General features: G+C 42.3%; 2 protein-coding genes across 5 annotated transcripts in view; one reads left to right on the forward strand and one right to left on the reverse strand.

Moving 5' to 3' along the window:
- The window catches only part of ZNF654 (zinc finger protein 654), a 38,322-nt gene extending 26,488 nt beyond the window's left edge, over positions 1-11,834 (reverse strand). For 2 of the 4 annotated variants that reach the window (XM_061342577.1, XM_061342575.1), the window contains exon 1: positions 11,631-11,750. Coding sequence is in view for 2 of the 4 variants with exons in the window: in XM_061342578.1 (XP_061198562.1) it covers positions 11,631-11,762 (132 nt within the window). In the remaining 2 variants the exon portion in view is untranslated. Of the gene's footprint in view, positions 1-11,630 lie in introns of all 4 variants that reach the window. The other 2 variants (XM_061342578.1, XM_061342574.1) reach the window with 2 other exon arrangements.
- Positions 11,835-14,686: 2,852 nt separating this feature from the next.
- CGGBP1 (CGG triplet repeat binding protein 1) lies at positions 14,687-19,839 on the forward strand. Its single transcript, XM_061342583.1, has one exon. It carries the CDS (start codon positions 14,820-14,822, stop codon positions 15,321-15,323), a length of 504 nt encoding a protein of 167 aa, XP_061198567.1. The 5' UTR covers positions 14,687-14,819; the 3' UTR covers positions 15,324-19,839.
- Positions 19,840-20,268: the final 429 nt, after the last annotated feature.

A 20,268-nucleotide genomic window follows, 5' to 3' on the forward strand; every position in this document is an offset into this window, starting at 1 on the left:
GGAAAAACTAGCCTGTGCTCTTCTGGCCTAGATGTCGGCAGAGAAAGGCACAGACATACCAGTCACCCTTTATCTGGTCAAGTAAGTCAATTTGGTCTTTTTCATCCATACAATGGAACTAAGGATAGTCACGTCCTGACCTACAGCTGCAAGTTAGCTACAGGGAAACCTAAAGGTGAAACACAGTTGTTTTAATGGAGAAAAACCCTTGCCCAGTCATCTAGTCCATCCTTTTTGTATTAAATTCCTGGCACTGCCTATGCCCACACTGGGAGGCTCAGTAACCCAGCTCCACCTGGCATTTCGACATGTGTTTCCCTACACTGAAATCCTCTGAAAGGCCCAGTCTATTTAAAGCACTCCATAGATAAAACATGCAGCACGGAGTTCAGCGCAAAGCACAGCAATAAAACAGATGCCTGCAAAGGCACCCACCAATTCTGTGACAGATCAGTGCCTACAGTCCAGTCCTCCAGCAAGTAGGAAGTGTTTGGGTAATCTCTCCTCCTTTGATCAACAGCTACGACATAACTCATAGAGCACTCTAAGCAGAGACTGAAAACTGTATTTCTTCCACACTCTTGGCACATAGTTTATCTGACTGCACTACTTGTCAGGCCCCTTTTGCTCACTTACTCTTGCCTTATTCTTTCATCATAATGGCACAGCTTGAATATAAGTAGAAGAGTGGACTAGTTGCACTTCAGGGCATAAGGCACTGTTCTCCACCTGAGGAAGCCTAACCTAGATCTTTCACATCCCAAAGAAAGTAAGAAGCAGATGAGGTAACACAGTGCCAACAGCTATGTATAAAGAGAAAGGCAAAGCACTCCATAGCATATGGAAGAGGCAAATAACTGTCTTCAAGAAAGCTATTAAGTGCCAATCCTGGCCACTTATCTCAAGGGCTGTTTTGAGCTGTTAACACTCTGCTTTATCTTATTACACTCCTTAGAGTTAACCTACTTGCTTGGCTATTGGGATGAGCATCAAGGTGATTTTTCATTAAAACATCTTCCATAATAACAGTCTTACTCTTGGGTAGTGATTGTCAGTTTAAAGGCCATCATATTATGCTTGGCTTGTTTGCTCCCAAAGTATCACTGCACACTTGTCTAAGCTGAGTTTCAGTGCCCGTGCCCATAAATCCTTTCTACAGTTCTTTACAGTGAGTACTTTATGCTACCATCATCACAGCATACTGTCTCACTGCTTGAAATTTCTTATGAGATTTAGTCCAGCAAAGCATGGACTAAATCAAGCATCAGATCTATCCCTCTTCAGGATTTCTTTTTGACTCAAGTCTGTGAATCCCACTTGTCTCATTTCCCAGGAAGCAAATGAAGAGCTTGTTAAGTCAGGTTAAGTGGCCTACATTTTTAATTCTGCATGCCTAATTTTGTTTATGGCTCTGCAACAGGAACAGGCCAGGGTCCCATTTCTGATAGTCACTCCAGAGCAAAGCAGCTACTGGTAACAGGACCAGGAGCTTTGCCTCCTCACCAATAACAGCTGAGACTGATTAGTAAGTAGATCCTGACTTTCCACCAAATTTTAATAATCCCTGTTTGAAAGTCTGTTAACTTAATAAACCAAATATCCAGATGAACTGGAGGAAAACTACAAGAACTGCAGATACTCTTCCCTCACTCATCTGCTCCATGTTCTCCTAAACACTTTTAGCAAGGCCCCTTGTGTAAGAAAACACAGAAGATGCCAGAGAAACAAAGCAGACAGAATAAACATCCTTTAGTGGTTTTAGCCTCTAAGTGGTCAAACAAAGATACAAATAAAACATCAGTTTCCACCATGCTGTTTCACAGCACTTTCACCTGAGAGGCACACTGCAGATACGCTCATAAGAGATTTCAAGCAGCGAGACAATATTTTGTGATGATGGCAGCATAAAGTACTAACTGAAAAGAACTCTGAAAGGGGCCTATAGGGATGCTGGGGAGGGACTCTTCATTAGGGACTGTAGTGACAGGACAAGAGGTAATGGGTTAAAACTTAAACAGGGGAAGTTTAGATTGGATATAAGGAGGAAATTCTTTACTGTAAGGGTGGTGAGGCACTGGAATGGGTTGCCCAGGGAGGTTGTGAATGCTCCATCCCCGGCGGTGTTCAAGGCCAGGTTGGACAGAGCTTTTTGTGACATGGTTTAGTGTGAGGTGTCCCTGCCCATGGCAGGGGGGTTGGAACTTGGTGATCTTAAGGTCCTTTCCAACCCTAACTATTCTATGATTCTATGATTTATGGGAGTGGGCACTGAAACTCAGCTTAGACAAGTGTGCACTGGTACTTTGGGAACAAAACAAGCCAAACATGTAATATGATGGCCTTCAAACTGACAATCATTACCCAAGAGTAAGACTGTTATTATGGAAGATGTTTTAATGAAAAATCACCTTGATGCTCATCCCAATAGCCAAGCAAGCAGGTTAACTCTAAGGAGAGTAATAAGATAAAGCAGAGTGTTAACAGCTCAAAACCATAGCACATCACCACACATATAAAATTGCATGCTGGTTTGCTACCCACCGGTTTCTATCTCAAAAGAGAATGGAGAAGGCCTAAAAAAAAGTTTTGAAGAAAGGCAAGAAATGCTAAGTAGTGAAATAAATTTCACATAAGGATCAATCTAGGACACTTTAGATGGTAAAGAAATGACAAGTGCAGGGGGAGGCACCAAAGAAGGCTGGCAATTAGGATCAAAATAAATGATGGGAGGTAGTTCTTCACACTGCACAGTTAAGCTGTGGAGCTTCTTACTAAAGGGATGCTGTGGATGTTGAATAGCTACACAAGACAAAAAGGTATCCAGCAGAAGTTACTAGCTACAACAAATACCTGAACTGTAAACAGACAGGGGAAAGTTACTGTATTTGCTTGTCTCATTCCTTGGTTAGGCTTATATGAACTTTTGGTAAGATTCTGGTCCTAATAATCCCCAAATATTGAATGCAAATAATCATAATTCAAAAAAAATATAACAAAGGCTCATGCTAATGTATATAGTATAGCCTCTGAAAGGTGCAGTCCTACTGCACACAAGTTATAAAGAGCATTACAGTCCTACTAGTGGCCTCAGTGCCCCTACAGTGCTCCACTGAAGCCCAAGCAAGCTAGGTCACAAACTAACTGGCACAGGACAGCCTCCTCTCCCAGAGGAAAACCCATCAGTCACTGCCTGCATCAGCTCTCTGATCTGGCCTATCATAGATGTCCCAGAGGCATCACAGAAATAAAGGCACCCCAACAACACCTCTGCCTTAGTTAAGCAGTTAATCTGCAATTCAAATGTATCCACAAAAGGTTTGAAGCAACAGCCCCCCCACACCTCCAGCTGGTCAGGAAGAATATGAATACCATGCTTCTCTTCTGAGTATGGATACCTGAAACCATACATTCATCAAGTCCCAGGGAGAAAACAAAAAGACACCAAAAAACCCCAAACCAGAAGTCTAAAATTGGGTCAATTCTCAGCAGGCTTGCAACAACCACCGGTAAAAGATGGGGGGCTGAGAAAAAGCCAAACTAACTATGAAAAATTCCAAACCAGAAAGGGGGAGGTTTGGGAAATAATGTATCTTTGTTTTACAATTTGATGTATACTTCAATGTCCGTTTCTAAATGATCTTACAGAATAGCTTTTTCTGTAATGGAAACTAAAACCTTTTTCTTTTTATACCCAACATGGCATGCTTTGAAACACGGCTGTAAAACAGAACATAGGTAAGGGTTTATATCAAAAAGAATCCCCAGAACAAACAAATAAACCCCCAAACTCCTTTATTGCTGCTGACATTTTTCAAGGAAAACAAAAGTTGAAGGGACATATCTGTGTTCACCCTCAAGTTGTAAAGTATTCTCAGAGTATTTCAGAAAATGAGATAATGCTGCTTGAGTCCTTAGTGCTTTATTTAAACATATTATTTATTTAAACATTATATTCACCAGCATAGTTTTTAACAAGCACACTAATTTCAGTCTAATGAAGTCAGCCAAACAAGAGGCACATTGTTCAAACAAAGTGGCCTGTTCCTTTGCTCAATACACAGCACAGAAAACTGTGAGGTGACATTCTCATGTAATGTTCTGCAACAATTCCTTCTGAGAATTCCATTAGGATGCAACTTTTTATATACTTAAGTCTCTCCATGCGTCATCCCCACATATGTCTTTACTTTTTAAATTACTACCATCCATGAAGAGACTTTGGGGCTGTTTGTCTTCTCTTTCTCATTCAGTGCAGATACTGCAAGGGAGTCTGAAGCATCTTTCTCAGCCTTCTGCCTGCAATTCAACTCCATCTTTCTCCTACAGCAATACACTACTTCCCCTTCTTTAACACATTTGAGTAACTCGTAGGAAAATCCATGATTCAGATACATCCTATTAATGGCCTGTTAAAAATCAAGACCTGACTTATCAGTCTCCTATGTGACGTTTCTAAGAATACAGCTGAAGCATCTCACCCCGAAAGTAACAAGGTAGTAATTAAAGACCTGAACTAATGTAAAAATCGATCAATAAATAAAAAATCCTCTAATATTATGTTTTGACTGATTAAATATACACATATAAAGTCATTTGACTATACTACAAAAGCTTATGAGAAATAGCATTGCTAATAACTAGATTTGCAAATACGCAAGACACAAGAAACCAGTGTTTTATGCAGTAGTAGGCCTGAAGTTGCTACAGCTTTTTCTATTCCTCTCCAAACAGAAAGAAACAAATTCCAGCAACTTTTAAGTTTTGCATGACTGAGATTTTAAATGAAGTTGCTCCCATAGCTTTCTGAGATTTAGCAGCAAAAGACATCACCACAGGAGTCACAAAGAAGCCACAACAGTTCCGCAACTACTTTATTTCTAGCTTTCAGAAAAAGAAAACCAGTTGGCAAATACAGTGGTTGTAATTTGTTAGAATAAGCAAATACTGAGGAATCAAACAGAATGAACCAAAAGGGATTTAAAATGCCAAGCAAAAAAAGGGCATGCTTAAAGCTTCCTGAAAACTAAAAGCCATCATTAAAAGCAACACTTCCCATGGTTGCCTGTTCAGCTGAAGTACCAGAGCAGCTTGAATACCGAAGTTCAGTTCTAGAAGAGAACTTCAGTAACACTACATTCACTCCAGCTGGAAATTTCAGAGGAATAATCACACCTTTTATTACTGTCTTTTAACCTGTTTAGTGGCTGACAGGCATTTTGTTCTGTTTCCTTAAACAAGCTAACTATGCTCCTACAAAAAGGGTCCCATTACCCAAATAGAGTAGAAAAGGCCTTAAGATTTTAAGTATTACTTAACAGATACAAGTTTAAAATGGTTTTACGTGGTGTAACTAAAAGATAAACACACCAACAAAAAAACCACCCAATGTCTTTACTGCAATTCACATGTGAATATTACATAAGGAGCAACCAAACATAATCATACAATCACACTTCTAGCAAAAGAAAAAACATCACCCAGTAACAGCATGACACATCCTATGAGACAAGTTCCTGCCAAATCTCTACCCTTAAAGCTAAATGCTTCCCCCCACCCCTAACCACTGAAATCTCATCCATCTCTTCAGCCTGCTCGAGGCAAAAATATCTAAGACTGGGTTCCATATACCCATTACATTTAGCCACCCAAAGAGCCAGTTTCCACATATATTTACAGTCCATCACTTGCACAATAGTGAAAACTATACTAAACCCAGAAAAGCAGTTTTGGTTATTTGTAGCACTGTAGTACATGAGCCTGTGTGAGATTTTGACTGAAAGATAAATATTTATATTGAAATTAAGTAATTTTCCTCATCTTTTCACATTATACCCCCCACTGAGCCAAAGTCAACTAACTTAAAGAATTCTTTTGATTGTATATTGAAGAACTGACAATCTTATGAACACACACAGCAACTTGTATATCCAGATCATCAGTAACATTAGTAAAGCACAACTTTAGATGCATTTTAAGTAAAAAGTACAATTACTTCTTTCCCTCATCTGCACAGTTGCTACCCCAAAGGACTTAACTTTTTGACTGTTTCATTACCTACTGCAGTAACTGTGCCTTTTCTAACTAGAAAAAGCCCACACAGCAAGGCTACCGGCCAGTCTATGCTGCAGAAGCATAGGTAACATTCAATGGACATCCTTTTTAAGTACAAAAACCTGCAACTTTTTTATAAGTTAAAATCTTGATATATTCTTCCAAGCAAAACTCAAAAGCTTATTTTCATACAAATGCTAGCCTTTGAGCCAAGACATTGAGAACTGGAGAAGCAGCAATACAAAGATACGTGAACACAGAAAAGTTCCAAAGTGGAAGGAGAAATACATTACAAAGATCAAGAAAAGAGTACAATGTATTTGAACATACTTGCAGTGTTTCCTTATTTAGAAAACTAACTCCTTAACCCCACTTGTAAAACAGGGAGATCATTTCTCATGGTAAAGCTAAAAGGACCCCGAGCGCATGAGCTGAGAAGCCACTATGGAGAAGCAGACACGCAAATGAGAAAGCACTTTATAATGTTAATGACAAGAGCACTGAAGACTGACTCCTTCAGCCTATCCATCTGCAAATAAAAGGCTGAAAATCAACTATTATTGTGAAACCTCCCGAGAAGCTGACTGAAAACAGCCAAGTGCAATGAGCATACCGCTACCTAGTCTTGATAGCGGCTTACCAGGTTTCTCATCAAGGGTCAAGGGAAAGTGCCACCATCATAAGCCAGAACACCCATCTTCAAAGCCAGGTAATCCTCAACAGAACTGAATGCTACACTGGGCATTCATTTTGGGAATAAATACAACCTGGTGCTCACCGCTGCTGTTTTATAAGGATTTCCTTTCAAGCCTGAACTCCACTTGACTTTCAAGCAACACAATACTAAACTGCTAACTAGCAAGCTGAATATGTTTGTTTTCACCAGCCAAGCACATTAAAAAAGACCCAGTAAATACAGAACACAGTAACAGGCTAAAAATAATCTGAACTGTTTCAAGTAGTCATGGTATTCTTTGATACACAGGTAAATTTAGTTACTGCAATGTATGGTTTGCCCTTCCCTTTACAAGCTTTCACACAACTAGCAATGTCACACATTACAGGTTCTACCCTCACAGAGAAATCAGCTTCAAAAAATTGAAGGGGTCACATTCCACCACTAGTACTCATGTGAGCAAGGTCTCTGCAGTCAAACTTTAAAATAAAATAATGTACAGCGATCAAATACGGATCCCAAGGTCCAAAATGTAGTAAAATAAAAGTCTGAGATAATCTAAACGTTTGGGGGTATTTGGTTTTTGTTTGGTTTTGTTTTTTTTTTTTAAGCAGCTTAATGACTATTGACTTGAAATTCAGAGTCAAAAGCAAGTACTTTCTATTTAAGCACATCACAAAAAAGGTGAAAATATATTAAAGCCAAAATCAGCAGAACAAACATTCAAAGACACGTACTTTTTTTGCCATCATCCCCACAAAGACAGACAGACAAGAAGTTGAGTCATACACCCCTGTATTTTTGTCTGTCTACTAAAATAAATCCAGGAAACACTATCTTCTCTAGCACGTTACTAAATTTTACTTCTTGGCTTTCACGTTTATAAACCCAAGAATTATTTTTCTAGTGGTGACACAAGATACCCACTAGTTCATGTAAGCAAAGTAAGGAAGCTTTACTTCAGGAAATCAGGTCATACTTGAAGGCCACAAGCTGATGCCACAGTGAGATCAGGTCAACTAGTGTTTGCCCCTCAGAATTAGCTTGTCACGCTAGATCAGACTCACCTGGTGTGCATTTCAGTCAGTACCAAGCAACAGAAAATAACATCTAGTACAGTTATGCAGCCATGTGGACAACTACAGAAATGCTGGGAGTAACCTGGAATTTTTTGGTAGCACTTCATGTTATAAGATGGTGAAAAGAAAATGCCATTTCAAGCTAGTTGACAAAACTACGCCCACTTTAAATGCAAGAAAGTAAACTATATCCATTTCCCAGCTTGTGCTTAAGGTGTGTTTTCAAAACAAGTAAATTTGGAAACTCCCTCCAGGCTCATATCAAATGGTAACCATCTAAGCTACTTTCTCTGCCCTCCATCACATTTCACTCACACAGGCACATCTCAATGTCCCTGGTCCCTAAGAAAAATTGTGTAGACTGTAAAACTCCACATTTAGCATTAGAAGCAACTCGTGAAGCTTTTCCAAATGTTTAGACTCGGGGGGTTTCTGCTCGGTACCACCCTTCCAATCTCTTTAAACCTAGAAAGCAGTTACAGACGCCTTGTTCTTTTGTTTTCCAAAGTTGGGACTGGTGGACTTGCTTCCCCCAACTCCTAAGCGGTTTCAATTCGTGGCAAACTTCGCAAAAAAGACAAAATGCCACGTCAGCAATTTTTAGAAAGTAACATAGAAACAGCTGGTAAGATGCATAAGCTGAGCACTTATCTTCCCACTGCCTCTTTTCATTCCCAACCACAGAAATCTTGATCTTTATTTTCCCCATGTCATCACCCTCAAATAAGAACCTAAGAAAACATTTTATTCCACTTTGCCATGGAAGACTCTGCATGACCATGTACACCTTCAACAAAAAACAGAAAACAAACAACACACGACTGCGCATTCTGACTTTATCTTCTATCATTAGCTTGTGATTATACCTATATTTAAGGAAAATGCTCTGATAATCCAGTCATCTTTTGTAACTGATATTTAAACTACTCTCTGAAAGTGAAGTTCAGCTGGAATACTCCTGGCCTCAGGAGTACTGAACGTGGCTGCTTACAGAAATATTTTACCTTTCTAACACACTTCAAGGATTAACAACATGCACACCAATGCATTTCAAGGTCTAAGCCACTTCCCTAAAGATCACTGAAGAGGTCTTTGCTTCTACCTACAGAAAATGCTCTACAGACCCAAACAGCTTTACACCTTGCTTCATTTTTCCTACAGCTCTTACTCAGAGATGTGAATGTGCACACACTTAACACAGTGGCATAACTATAAGCAGTCTAAACAATATCCTTCTCAGCTGACACCAAGCTTCTTCACTACAACTGAAGCACAACCATGTATTTTAATAGGTTGTTATTCTAAAAATAAAAATGTTTCTTTTGGGTAGTTCAAACTCATGTCACAAAGACACTATTTCTACAACTGCTGTTCAACTTTCAGTGCAAAACCAGGGACATAGGAGGCAAACTAGGATGTTTAGAAGTGCCAAATAACCATTAAGACAAGCAAAACTGTGTTATCAGGGTGAAGTAGAATGAGGTGGAGAGCCTTGATCTGCACAACAGCCAAATATGACCTCCAGAAGACCTGGGGAGAAAAATACAAAGCAACAGGTTCTGACAAAAACTAAGAGTCAAAAACTGCACTAAAAAAAAGACATATCTGGGGGAGAGGGGAGTAGCTAAATCTAATACAGTGACAGAGTATTTGACAGTGAGAAGTTTTTTTACAGCAAATGTTATTAGAAAGAGCTGACCTAAACTTATGATACTTTCTTGAAGAAATATAGATATACTCCAAAACTTATAGGCTGAAGGCCTATGAGTCTTCTGTAGGTACAGGTACATGTAAACCAGTGTAATGACACCACTATCAATCTCATGAGGGTAAATGGCAGCTAATCTGGCGTATTCGCAACTTCATTTGCTGTCAAAGCACAAACTGATGATGGCTTGGCTTCGCGAATGAAGATTTGGGAAGGGCTTTACCATACCAGTACATTACACCAGTGAAGATCTTGTGCTTATATGATTAAATCAGAAGGAGAAACCATTACTAGAAAGTAAGCTTAAACAAAACATGGAAGATTATGTTTTGAGTGAGCACGTGACAGCCAATGATACCGGGCCAAATTTAAACAAACCAACAAAAAAAGTCCCTGGAGACCATGCATAAATACATTAACTCACTTTCATCAGGATTGTTTAAACTATGCATTGTTAAGAAAGAACATTTAAGAGAAAAGAAACAGAACCTTTCATACACTCAGAACACTGGCTGCCCATGTGAAGAGTTCATAAACTCAAAGCAAAACAAAGCAGGGGAGAGGGCTTGGCAATCTTGCTATACAAAAGAAACTGCAGGAGAAGTCAAGGTCAAATGATTTAGATATTTTACCAGTAATAACCACGATACAACTATTCTATAGGGAATTCCTTCCCTGGTCTTGTCCTCTTCTGTTCCCTACTCATTCCTTACTTTGCCTGGGAAACGGGATTGGCATCAGTATATGAAGTTACTACCCTGCCCACACTTCCTCCATAACACAATGAATCCAAGACATAAGCACAGCTAGAAGAATCTAGGATAAAACTCTCTGTGTTCAGCAAAAGCAAACATCTTTCCAACCTGCCAACTTAATCAAATAGGGTTGTGATTTCTTATAATTGTACTTGACGCCATACTTGCAAAAACATTCACTTCGCCTTCTACTGGCTTCACAATTCCTTTTCACACATACTAAGTTTAGAGAAATCGACGAACAGGAGGAAATATAAAAAGATAAAACAAAAAAGCAGCCCACAGACTTCTTGTGCAGTATGCTACCCGAGATGATTTAAACGTACATTACAGGAAATAATGTTCACAGCAGATGTTTCATTAAACGTTAAAACAGGAAGAACAAAATAAGATGACAGAAACACATTTATTTAAATGTAAAAACACAATCGCAGTGGTGAGGTGAACTGACACGAAATTGACAAAATGAAATAATTCCATACATGAAACCTCTGGACCTTGTTTCAGGAAACAGCAAGCAGCATGGCTGAAATATACCCAGCCTAACTAATGTTTCATCAACACCTGCTGATGAAAGCAAGTAGGAAAAGCAACCTGTTGTCACTTCATTACTTTGCAGGGCATACATAAAGTGATTGCAAAGAGCACAGTAATTCCGGGCCCGCATAAACAAACGCTGCATTCCAAAGAAAGGGAAAACCCAAAGCGCATACCCCGGTCTAATTTGGCCACCGCCACGGGAACCGTCTCCGAGGGCCTCCTGCCTTCATCTCTCTGCCACCCAACTCCCCAGCCCAGGCAATGCCACCCGGAATCGTTTTGTCCACAGCACCGCCACGACCTCACGTGTCCCTCTCCGCCGGGCCCGGCAGCGGCGGAGCCCCATCTCCCGCGGCCACCCCCGGCTCTTCCTCGCCCGCTCCCGCCCCCCCAACCGAGAGCCTCCCCTGCTTTCCCTCCACCCCGCAACCTCCCTGCCAGCCCCATTCCCAGTCGCGGCTCCGCACCCGTCGCAACCTCCACCCTCCCCCGAGACAGAAGCACTCAACACCCCACGGACGAACCGGCGTCGCCTGCGTTGTCCTTCTCCGCCTTAAGACCCAGGTGGAGCGGGCTAAACCAAGCCGGGCAGGGCCGCATCCCCCTCAACCCTGCCTAGGGACTGACCCAAGCAGAGAGCGATTCGACCCCGGCCCCGCGGAGTGCTGAGGGGCAGAAGCGCCGGTCCCGCAACGTGTTCGGCCTCCATTACTCCCGGGACCCTGAAGGGAACGGGGGACCCCGAGCTCCGCCGCGCCCCACCCCCGCCCGCGGGGGGGGGAAGACCGAGGAGCGGGTCGGGGGGGCGGGACGGCACTCACCTGGCAGAAGCGGCGGCAGTAATACTGGCTGTTGAGCAGGGCGGGCAGGCCGGCCGTGGGGCCCGGCGCCACCAGCGCCTCCAGCTCCTCACTGAGCCGCTCCGACTCCTGATCGCTCTCGTCTTCCGCCATGCTGCTCCGGCCGCCCTGCGCGTACCGAGCACCCCCCTGCCCCCGCCCCGCCACGCCGGAAGGGGCGACCCCTCCCTGCCGCCTCACTTCCGGCCACGCCCACCCGCCGCTCTCCTATTGGGCCAGCCGCGGTGCCCATCAACAGGCGACGACGAGCGAACTCGCCGATGACCTCTGGCTCCGCCCTTCCGCCGCAGCGTCCTTTGATTGGAGGAAAAGTCTCTTCGTTACTTTGTCTCCGCGTCGCCATTGGCTGCTCGTTCCGCCTGTTACACCTCCCTCCGCAGCCTCCTGCCGACCACTGGCCAAAGCCCCCGTCCGCTAGACGCCGCCGTCACCGCCGCGCACGCTGATTGGTCTGAGCACACCTCCATCACGGCGCCTACACCCGCCTCCCACTTCTAATTGGTCAGAAGTGCAGTCCATCTCCGGCACCCTGGCCGGAGAGAGCCAATCACTGAGGGGTTTTTCTCCCACGGCCGCTCCGTGGCGCCGGGCGGCGGTTGCCAGGCGGGTTGCTAGGTCCCGCCTACCGCGGCCGCCAGGGTGGGTCGGTCCGTCTGCCTGCGGCGCGGCGCTGGCTGCGCGGCGGCCGTCGGCTCGGTGGAGGGGAGCGTCCGGCCCTCGGAGCGGGGCCCAGCGGAGGAACGGCGGCAGCGGGGCGTGCGGAGGCCAAGCGGGTAACGGCACCCGGTAGGGGGCGGGCGGGGGTCACCCGGGGCCCCTTTCCGCCGCTTGTAGGGTCCGGGCCCGGGCGGCGGCCGCCGGCGCCTGCGGAGACGGCTCCCCGCTGTGCCATGGAAACACCGGCTGTGCGGGTGGGGCGGGGCCGCACCTGTCTGCGGCCGCCGCGGATGGGGAGGACGAGGCCTGGGGTGCGGCGCTGCCGCCGCCGGGCCGGGCCCGCAGCCCCCTTGGGACATGGTTGTGAGTGAGGCGGTTGGCGGAGCTCGGACTCCGCCGCTCCTCGGAGGCCGTCCCGGGTCAAACGGCCCAGTCTCTCCAGTGGCCAGACCCCAGGATTCCCTAGGGAATACATCGAGTTCTGTCGGTCCCAGGGTGCTTCTGCGGCAGGGAAACAGCGAAACCCGGTTAGCGGTTGGGAGTCCGGAGCTGTTTTCCTCCTTACCTAAAACAACCCCTTTGGGCCCGCCGCGGCTCTGTCTCCGGTGGGGCTTTTTACCCAAAGCGCGCTCATCCGCACCCTCGGGCTCCCACCGCTGCGGTGTTACCGTCCGTTGCAGAGGGCAGGCCCGGTGTCTGCCCTGGGTGCCTGGTGTGCCCGCACGCCTGCCCTGCGCTTAGGAACGCAGGAGCAGTTCAGGCATTAGTAGGCATCAAAGGATCCACGCCAAAACTCGAGGCACAAACCACCCCACTCAAAATCCTTTGTTTTGCCAGTTGTGCTCCTCGCAGGATCCTTAAGGATTTGGATGCGGCGTAAGTGCAACCACCGAGCTCAATGGGGGGATGCGTTTTGACGTTTCAGAAGCTTAAGCAACAAGTGTATGTGAGGTTGAGGGCTGTTTTCTGCTTGATTGCAGGAAGCAATCGCTTAGGAAACTCATGGGGATAAATCGTATAAAGCAACAAGAGAACAAGGTGCCGTCAATGCTGAAAGAAAGATCAGTTGCCTTAGTTTGTAGCGTTGTGAAGTAAGTCAAAACTTGCAGTTGTGGAAAGTAGCTGATAGTACAAAAAATAGGCTAAGAAAGTAGCTAATAGCGAGATCTTTGACTCCTTTTTATTGCTGTCTTTTAGTTTAGCAATAGTTTAAGGAAAAAAAAAAAAAAGGCAATTTTGAAGACTGAATTTTCTGGGCTTTATTTCCAGGGCAAGCCAAAGGCACTGTGGACAGGAAAATTTGATTATAGGTGGACAGACTCAACTTAGAGTTAGTTTGGAAGTTCTGGCCTTTTAAAGTCAGACAACCTATTATATTTACTCAAAATAGTTCCCAGAATAGATCTTTTTAAGAAATACCTGTTTCCCTTTTTTTGTTAAGGAAGTGGATAGTTAATGTAATGACCAATTCAGGGTAGTTAAGGAAGTGGGTAGTTAATGTAATGACCAATGCAGGGTAGTTAAGGAAGTGGGTAGTTAATGTAATGACCCGCTCAGGAAGCTTCAAACCCAAACACAGCTTTTTCTTGATTTCAGCTTTACTTTGAAAATGACTTAAATTGTCTTGGCTGAGATTTACACCAACTACTCTTATTTCTCCCCAACAAAGACAGATGCAAGTCCTGTTTGATTTTAGTACACTTGGACAAGTGATTGCCTGCTTTGCTAACACAGTGTAACTTAGAGTGGTGTTAAAAAGTGTCCCGCTCTCTTAGTTATCAGTTACCTTCCTCAGAGAAGTTGTCATCTTTGAAAATATAGGTTTTCTGTTTTGCATTGAAAAATAATTTGCTGTTTTCTGTTCATGTCAGGCTCTTTCAGCAGTCTCTATCTAGTTGCTGACAAAATGAATTGCTTTTGACTTGGAGTTAAGGTTCAGTCCAATAGCTGTGGTATAAGCTGGGGCAGAAGTGAGCAGTGTTCCCAAATGAGCACTGAAAAAGATCAAGTTTGGGGTTTTTGGTTGAGTTCTTTTTTTTTTTACTGGTTTTTGAGACAGTAGTGGCCTTCTTGCCAGATATTTCAACAGCCAAGTTTTTGCTACGCATTTTCAGGAAATAAACAAAAATACTCAAGATAAGAAATTGTCAAATATATTGAAGATACCAAGAAAGTACCCTTTACCATAAAAGTAACAGTCTGCAAGAAAAAGCCTATTTGACTTTCAGTGATGAACAAATGGTGTTTTGAGAGTTCTGCTGAGCTTTGTAGTCACAGCAACTGACCCATGAGGAAGCTTAGTCTCGTATTTTCTTTGGACTTGATCAAGAACCTTTCAATAGTAGTTTCATATATATATCTTACATGTAATTATATTGCAGCTATCAATAAGTATTGAATAGACTGCATCCAGAGCTATTCAGTTGAAATCATTAGCACATTTTGACAGCAATATTCTTTTCCAACTTTCAGGTCAAGCCTATTGAAGGCACAATGGAACGGTTTGGAGTCAAGTCTGCTCCATCACGTAACCGCTCGAAGACCGCTTTGTATGTAACTCCTCAGGATCGTGTAACTGAGTTTGGCAGTGAGCTGCACGAAGACGGAGGAAAGCTCTTCTGTACTTCCTGCAATGTGGTTCTGAATCACGTTCGCAAGTCTGCCATCAATGACCACCTCAAGTCTAAAACACACACAAAGAGGAAGGCGGAGTTTGAAGAACAGAACATCAGGAAGAAGCAAAGGACTCTGACTGCCTCCCTTCAGTGCAACAGTACTGCCCAGACAGAGAAAACCAGCGTCATCCAGGACTTTGTGAAAATGTGCCTGGAAGCTAATATTCCACTGGAGAAGGCTGACCATCCGTCTGTGCGAGCCTTCCTGTCCCGCTATGTCAAGAATGGCAGTTCGATACCCAAGTCAGACCAACTGAGGAAAGCATACCTGCCTGATGGGTATGACAATGAGAACCAGCTCATCAATACTGAAGACCGTTGAGAAGGAAACCGTTTTCATCATTGTTGTGAAGTTTTACATATTGATGGTGTGGTTTATTTTTATATTCATGCATATAAACAGTGTTACATATTGGTTTTACAAGCTATTTTGTATTAATGTAGAAATGACAATCTATTTGTGAACTTAGTGGTATGCCACAGACTGTTGCTAACCCTGCTGTAGACTTCCAAGCTACAATGATGTAGAACTCATGCTGAATGTAGGGAACATAACCTGGCATTCAGCTTATCCACATTCAGTCCAGCTGTACCTGACGCTAAGAAAAAGGGACTTGGATGGAGGACCTCACTTACCTAAACTGTGCGTCTAAATATACAAGGAATATGACACAATGGAGATCATTAATCATGTCAGTGGATTGCTTTTTCCAGTATCCTGTCCATGAGTGATCGAGAGGAAGTGCTGCACATTTGAAATGCAAGAAGCTATAGAATGATTAGTTAAAACAACTGCTGTGTTGGAGGAGGATTATTGCAAATTCCTATTCAAGTTCGGTTTGCGTTCTAAAATGGGAAACACTTTTCTGCTAGAATACTCTTCTGTCCTATTTGGTGCAATTGTGGAGGTATTCATTATCTGGCTCCAATAGCTGGTCTCTTGTATTGACCTCTGAATTCCACTGTTGTCATGAATTTAGGAGTTCTGCATGTTTACCAGTCCCCCTTTTCTAAAATCACAGTTTCATTGTCTGTTTAACATGTCCCCTTCAATTTCAGTGCCAATCGTTGAAAGTCAAATTGACAAACCAGTAAACTGAGTGTGGCTTGCAGTGCAGTTGCTGGCAAGTGAAATTTACACTAGCTGAAAATCTTAGTAGACAGGATTAATGCCTTTTTCTTACTAGAGGACAGGGGACACTAGATCTAAATTGGGGATGGTGGAGGCAATAAACAGTGGAGTTGAGAAAGCTTTTTTTACAGTGCATAAGAGAAGAGGCTCCCTCAGCTTTCCCTGAAGGTCTTCTCCATCTCTGGCCTTGTTTACAGCCTTTTAGGCAAAAGAGGTAAAGCAATTAAGATAGTTTTCAAAATGGTTACTGGAAAGGCTATTCAGTACCTGTAACTGCAAACAGAAAAAAGTGTATGCTTTGCAGCTCTACTGGAATTACAGACCTGGGCTGTATTTCTTACTCTGTGCCAAGGCCATATCTATAAAGGGCAACAAAGGCTAGCAAGAACTAGCAAAAAGTAAAATGGGCAATTGAAGAATTTCAGTATGTTATCCTCTCTGAAATCTAGTAAACTATTATGGAGCTATTCCAAATTATTATGCCAAATAATCCATTCAATATAAGTGCTCTATAAAGTTTTTGAATGGAATGAGGGAGCTTTGTGCAAAATGCTGGAGTTAAGACCACTTTCTGCCTGCTTAGTTTTTCTTGAGGTCCTCTAGGTTTTGGGGAGGCACCAAGCATCTTCTAGTAACACAGAACTCCTTAGTGGATACAGTGGTGAGTCTGTGCTGTAACTCCCTCAGGTGGAGCCAGTTGTTCTTTTCAGCTTCCTTTCCCCAGCAGAGTTTCACAGTATTTGTTTCTCAGCATTTACTTTATTCCAGACATTTACAGCAATACTAAGTAATTGCTAAAAAGAGACAAATAAGCTGCTTATTTTGTTTCTCTAGCTATTCCTCTAGCTATTTCTAGAGCAGTCTCTTCTGCTGGATTGAGGGAGACTTACATACTAAGTACCAACTAGTTTTTGTGCAGTTATCTTCTACAGAAACGCACTTGTGTTACATTAGTCTTGTGCCTTCTGCTATTAGACCTGTTTGGATAAATGGACAAAACTAAAAGGAGGAAGGCTGCTTACCCACATATTCTGGTGCATGGGTGCTAAGTACACTGCCACACCTTTGGTCCCTGTTGATGATAGCAGGACTTCATGTAGGTATAACAATCCTATCACTTATACTGGTTGCTGTTTCAGAACTACAGACAGAAATAACGGTAATAATTCCCCCCCTCCCCCCCCCAAAAAAACCTAGATACCAAAATATGCCTTGCAAAATACTATTTGCTCTTGCACGAGCTTGGGTTTAGCTTAACATCATGAACTGCCTTGGGCTACAACTGTTTTATAGGTCTTCTTAAACCAAGTTAAAGGTACTCTACCAATAGCTTTTTCTGCCCTGACAATAATTGGAAGTGTTCATTACAGCTGCTGTTTCATTACACTGAAACAACAGCCTTGCTTTATTTTGTTTTCTTACCTTATGAATGCTATCTTAGAATTGAAGCAAACAGGAAACAACGAAGTCTTGAGAAAAGGGGCTTCCATTATAAATAAAAAAGGCATTTAGAGAAGATAGTATGATTACAAGGTATAAACTGGGACCAGTTAGCTCAGTTCTTGCTAACATGGGATTTCAGAGGCTGCACCCCATAACCATTTTATATTGGATTCAGTGCTGTATATTTTTCCCTTGGACTGGCAAACTGAGAGATGTTTTGGAAAGTTTAATGGTAACATTAAATAAGCTCTTACACAACTGAAAGAAAACCAAAACCGAGTTCATTTCACTTACATAAAACCAGAAGTCAGCAACATCAGCAGCTTTTGGTAAAAAAAAGAAACCCAGCCGTTTTCATTAAGGCAAAGCAATATTAGAGCACTTGGTTTCCCAGAATTTGATTCTACTTGTAGCAGTCTGTGTACAAAGCCTCAACTTAGAGAAATAATACAGTTGTGTAAATATTGTCAGTCATTATTCTAGTACCACTTTTTCAATGCAGAATTACTGCAGAGGTTGGGAACCTGGTGAGGAACCTTACCAATGTAGTCATAGTCTACTAACTTATAGCAATTTGGAAGCAAAAATTGGTCACAAGGATTTTGAATGGAACTGATTTAATTCCAGTACACAGCAGTTTGTAAGATGCTGGGGTCTTAATCCTATTTTGTTTAAGTCACAGCATTTTCCAAGCTTTTGGAAAATCAAGATTCTTATCCATTGCAACAGATTCAGAATGGAGTAAACCAATGAAAAATAAAACACTTCCAGGTAATCTAAAAAGAATAAAGAGTAAGTTTATATTCATGGACATAATGCAGATCGTCAACAAGACAGATAGACTTACTTCCTTTAGGAGGAAAAATAGCTCCACTCAGTCTTGGAATAGAGTTCTACAAATGCTTAAGTTTAGAGCCAGTGTGGCTATAGTTGGATGAAGCATAACCTTGGTTTAATTACTGCTGATCTTAGGGAAGATCTACAGTGGAAGTTTTCTGGTGTATCTAAACCTAATAGCAAAATCCTAGGACAGAGGCTGTGGTTGTTGAACAGTCTCCATGGATTGGAGGTTTTTTTGCGTTGGGTTTTTTTTTTTCCTGCAAGAACACTGCATTTTTCCATGTATTTCCTGTAAAGCATACTCTCAGAAGTAAAAGGAGAATGGTAGCAATGTCTGCTTTTCATTTCACATGCTTATGTAGGGACAAGCTATAAGGGATACTTTTGCCAGGTGGTTTTATTAATATATATGAAGCTGTAAATGTAATATAAAAGGAAAAGAAGAAATGTTTTCTTCTCTGACCACACACTTATATTAGTTTAGCCAACTGACAGCTAAAATTACTCCAAAGTGCTTTCCTTGAAACATCAATTTGAAAGAGTAAAATACAAACAGGCACATTCTCAGTTTTGTGACTACTCACACGTATGTACCATGTAGTTAGTTTCAGCTTGCGTGTTCTTGAAGAAACATAAGCAAGTTCTAATGATTTTAAGCATTCTGAAGCCTGTCATTTGGCAGGTCCCTAGAGGAGGTGAAACATTGGACATAATGAAAGGGAAAGCTGTTTTTCAGTTGAAAGAGAAACTTGGTTCTGCAAAGTATGAGATATTCTCATGATAGGACTATATTTAGCCAGAGCCCCTTTTTAGCAGTTCTGTTGAGCTGAACAGCATAATGTTCCCTGCAGCGTTTTTCAGCATAAGGAGCTGGTTTATAGGAGTGGGGAGAGCTGGAAGTTCGGCAAGGATAATCTCTATTTATATTTGCATATAAAGAGAAGCAAGAATCACTGTTGTGTTCACATTGTACTCCCTGCTAAATCTTTTTGTGTAATTTGAGTGCTTGTTGTCTTTGTACATTTTTAAGATTGTGTCTAACTTGCTAAATAAATCTCTCTTTTTTGTTTGTTTTTTTTTAACAAAGCTTCTCATTGAAATAATGCTATTAAAAGTTTAGGCTCGTTTGGGCTAGTGAAAATGCTTTATTTTTGGTTTGGTAGTAGGGATGTTTCACAGATGGAAAGTGGCCACAGAAATGGTTTTATTGAAACTTGCGAGTAGATACTAGAATGAGGCCGAAAATGCCTGGATCCTGCAGTGCCACAAGACTGCCTATGAGAACAGTAAAACCAGAGTAAGTGATTTTAAGTTTTTATATTAAAATATTATTGGAAAATAAATACTTTACTTTGTAAAGTTTTCACTTGGTAATGGAAAAATGGTTCTTAAAAAACAATAAAGGAATTGCTTTTTCATAGAATTCATGCATGACCTCTTCTTTTGCCAAGAAAGTGGGTAAAGAACCTGTGTAGTTCACATATAATGATAATGTAAGATTACAGAAGTGAATGGTGACAGGAGAAAATAATCTACATGCTGTTGTTGAAACCAAAGGTAATGTCAAACTATAGGTTGAAGCAGTTCATTGATGTATCTGTACAATGACACTGAAGCCTGGTTATGCAGGGTTGGTTGACTAGAACCCCTGTTTCCTGTTGAGTACGTGTCTTCCTTTACAGTAACAGAAATTCCCTTATTAAGCCTTCTGTGGCAAGCGAACACCAAGTGAAATAATTGCTACACATTTTAATGTTGCAGTAAACAACTGGTAGGTATAGGATCTCCCAGATGCTTACTACTACAAGTCTTTTCAGGAAGAGCATCTGCAATGTGGAAGAATAAGGTCTTT

This window comes from Neopsephotus bourkii, unplaced genomic scaffold (genome assembly GCF_033783945.1).
Source record: "Neopsephotus bourkii isolate Nb327-2 ecotype Australia unplaced genomic scaffold, CSIRO-AGI_Nbou_v1 NB_1797, whole genome shotgun sequence".
NCBI classification, from domain to species: domain Eukaryota; kingdom Metazoa; phylum Chordata; class Aves; order Psittaciformes; family Psittacidae; genus Neopsephotus; species Neopsephotus bourkii.

What these genes read in the sequence shown, in the direction of transcription:
- CGGBP1 (XM_061342583.1), top strand. Translation starts at nt 14,820, where the DNA reads ATGGAACGGTTTGGAGTCAAGTCTGCTCCATCACGTAACCGCTCGAAG.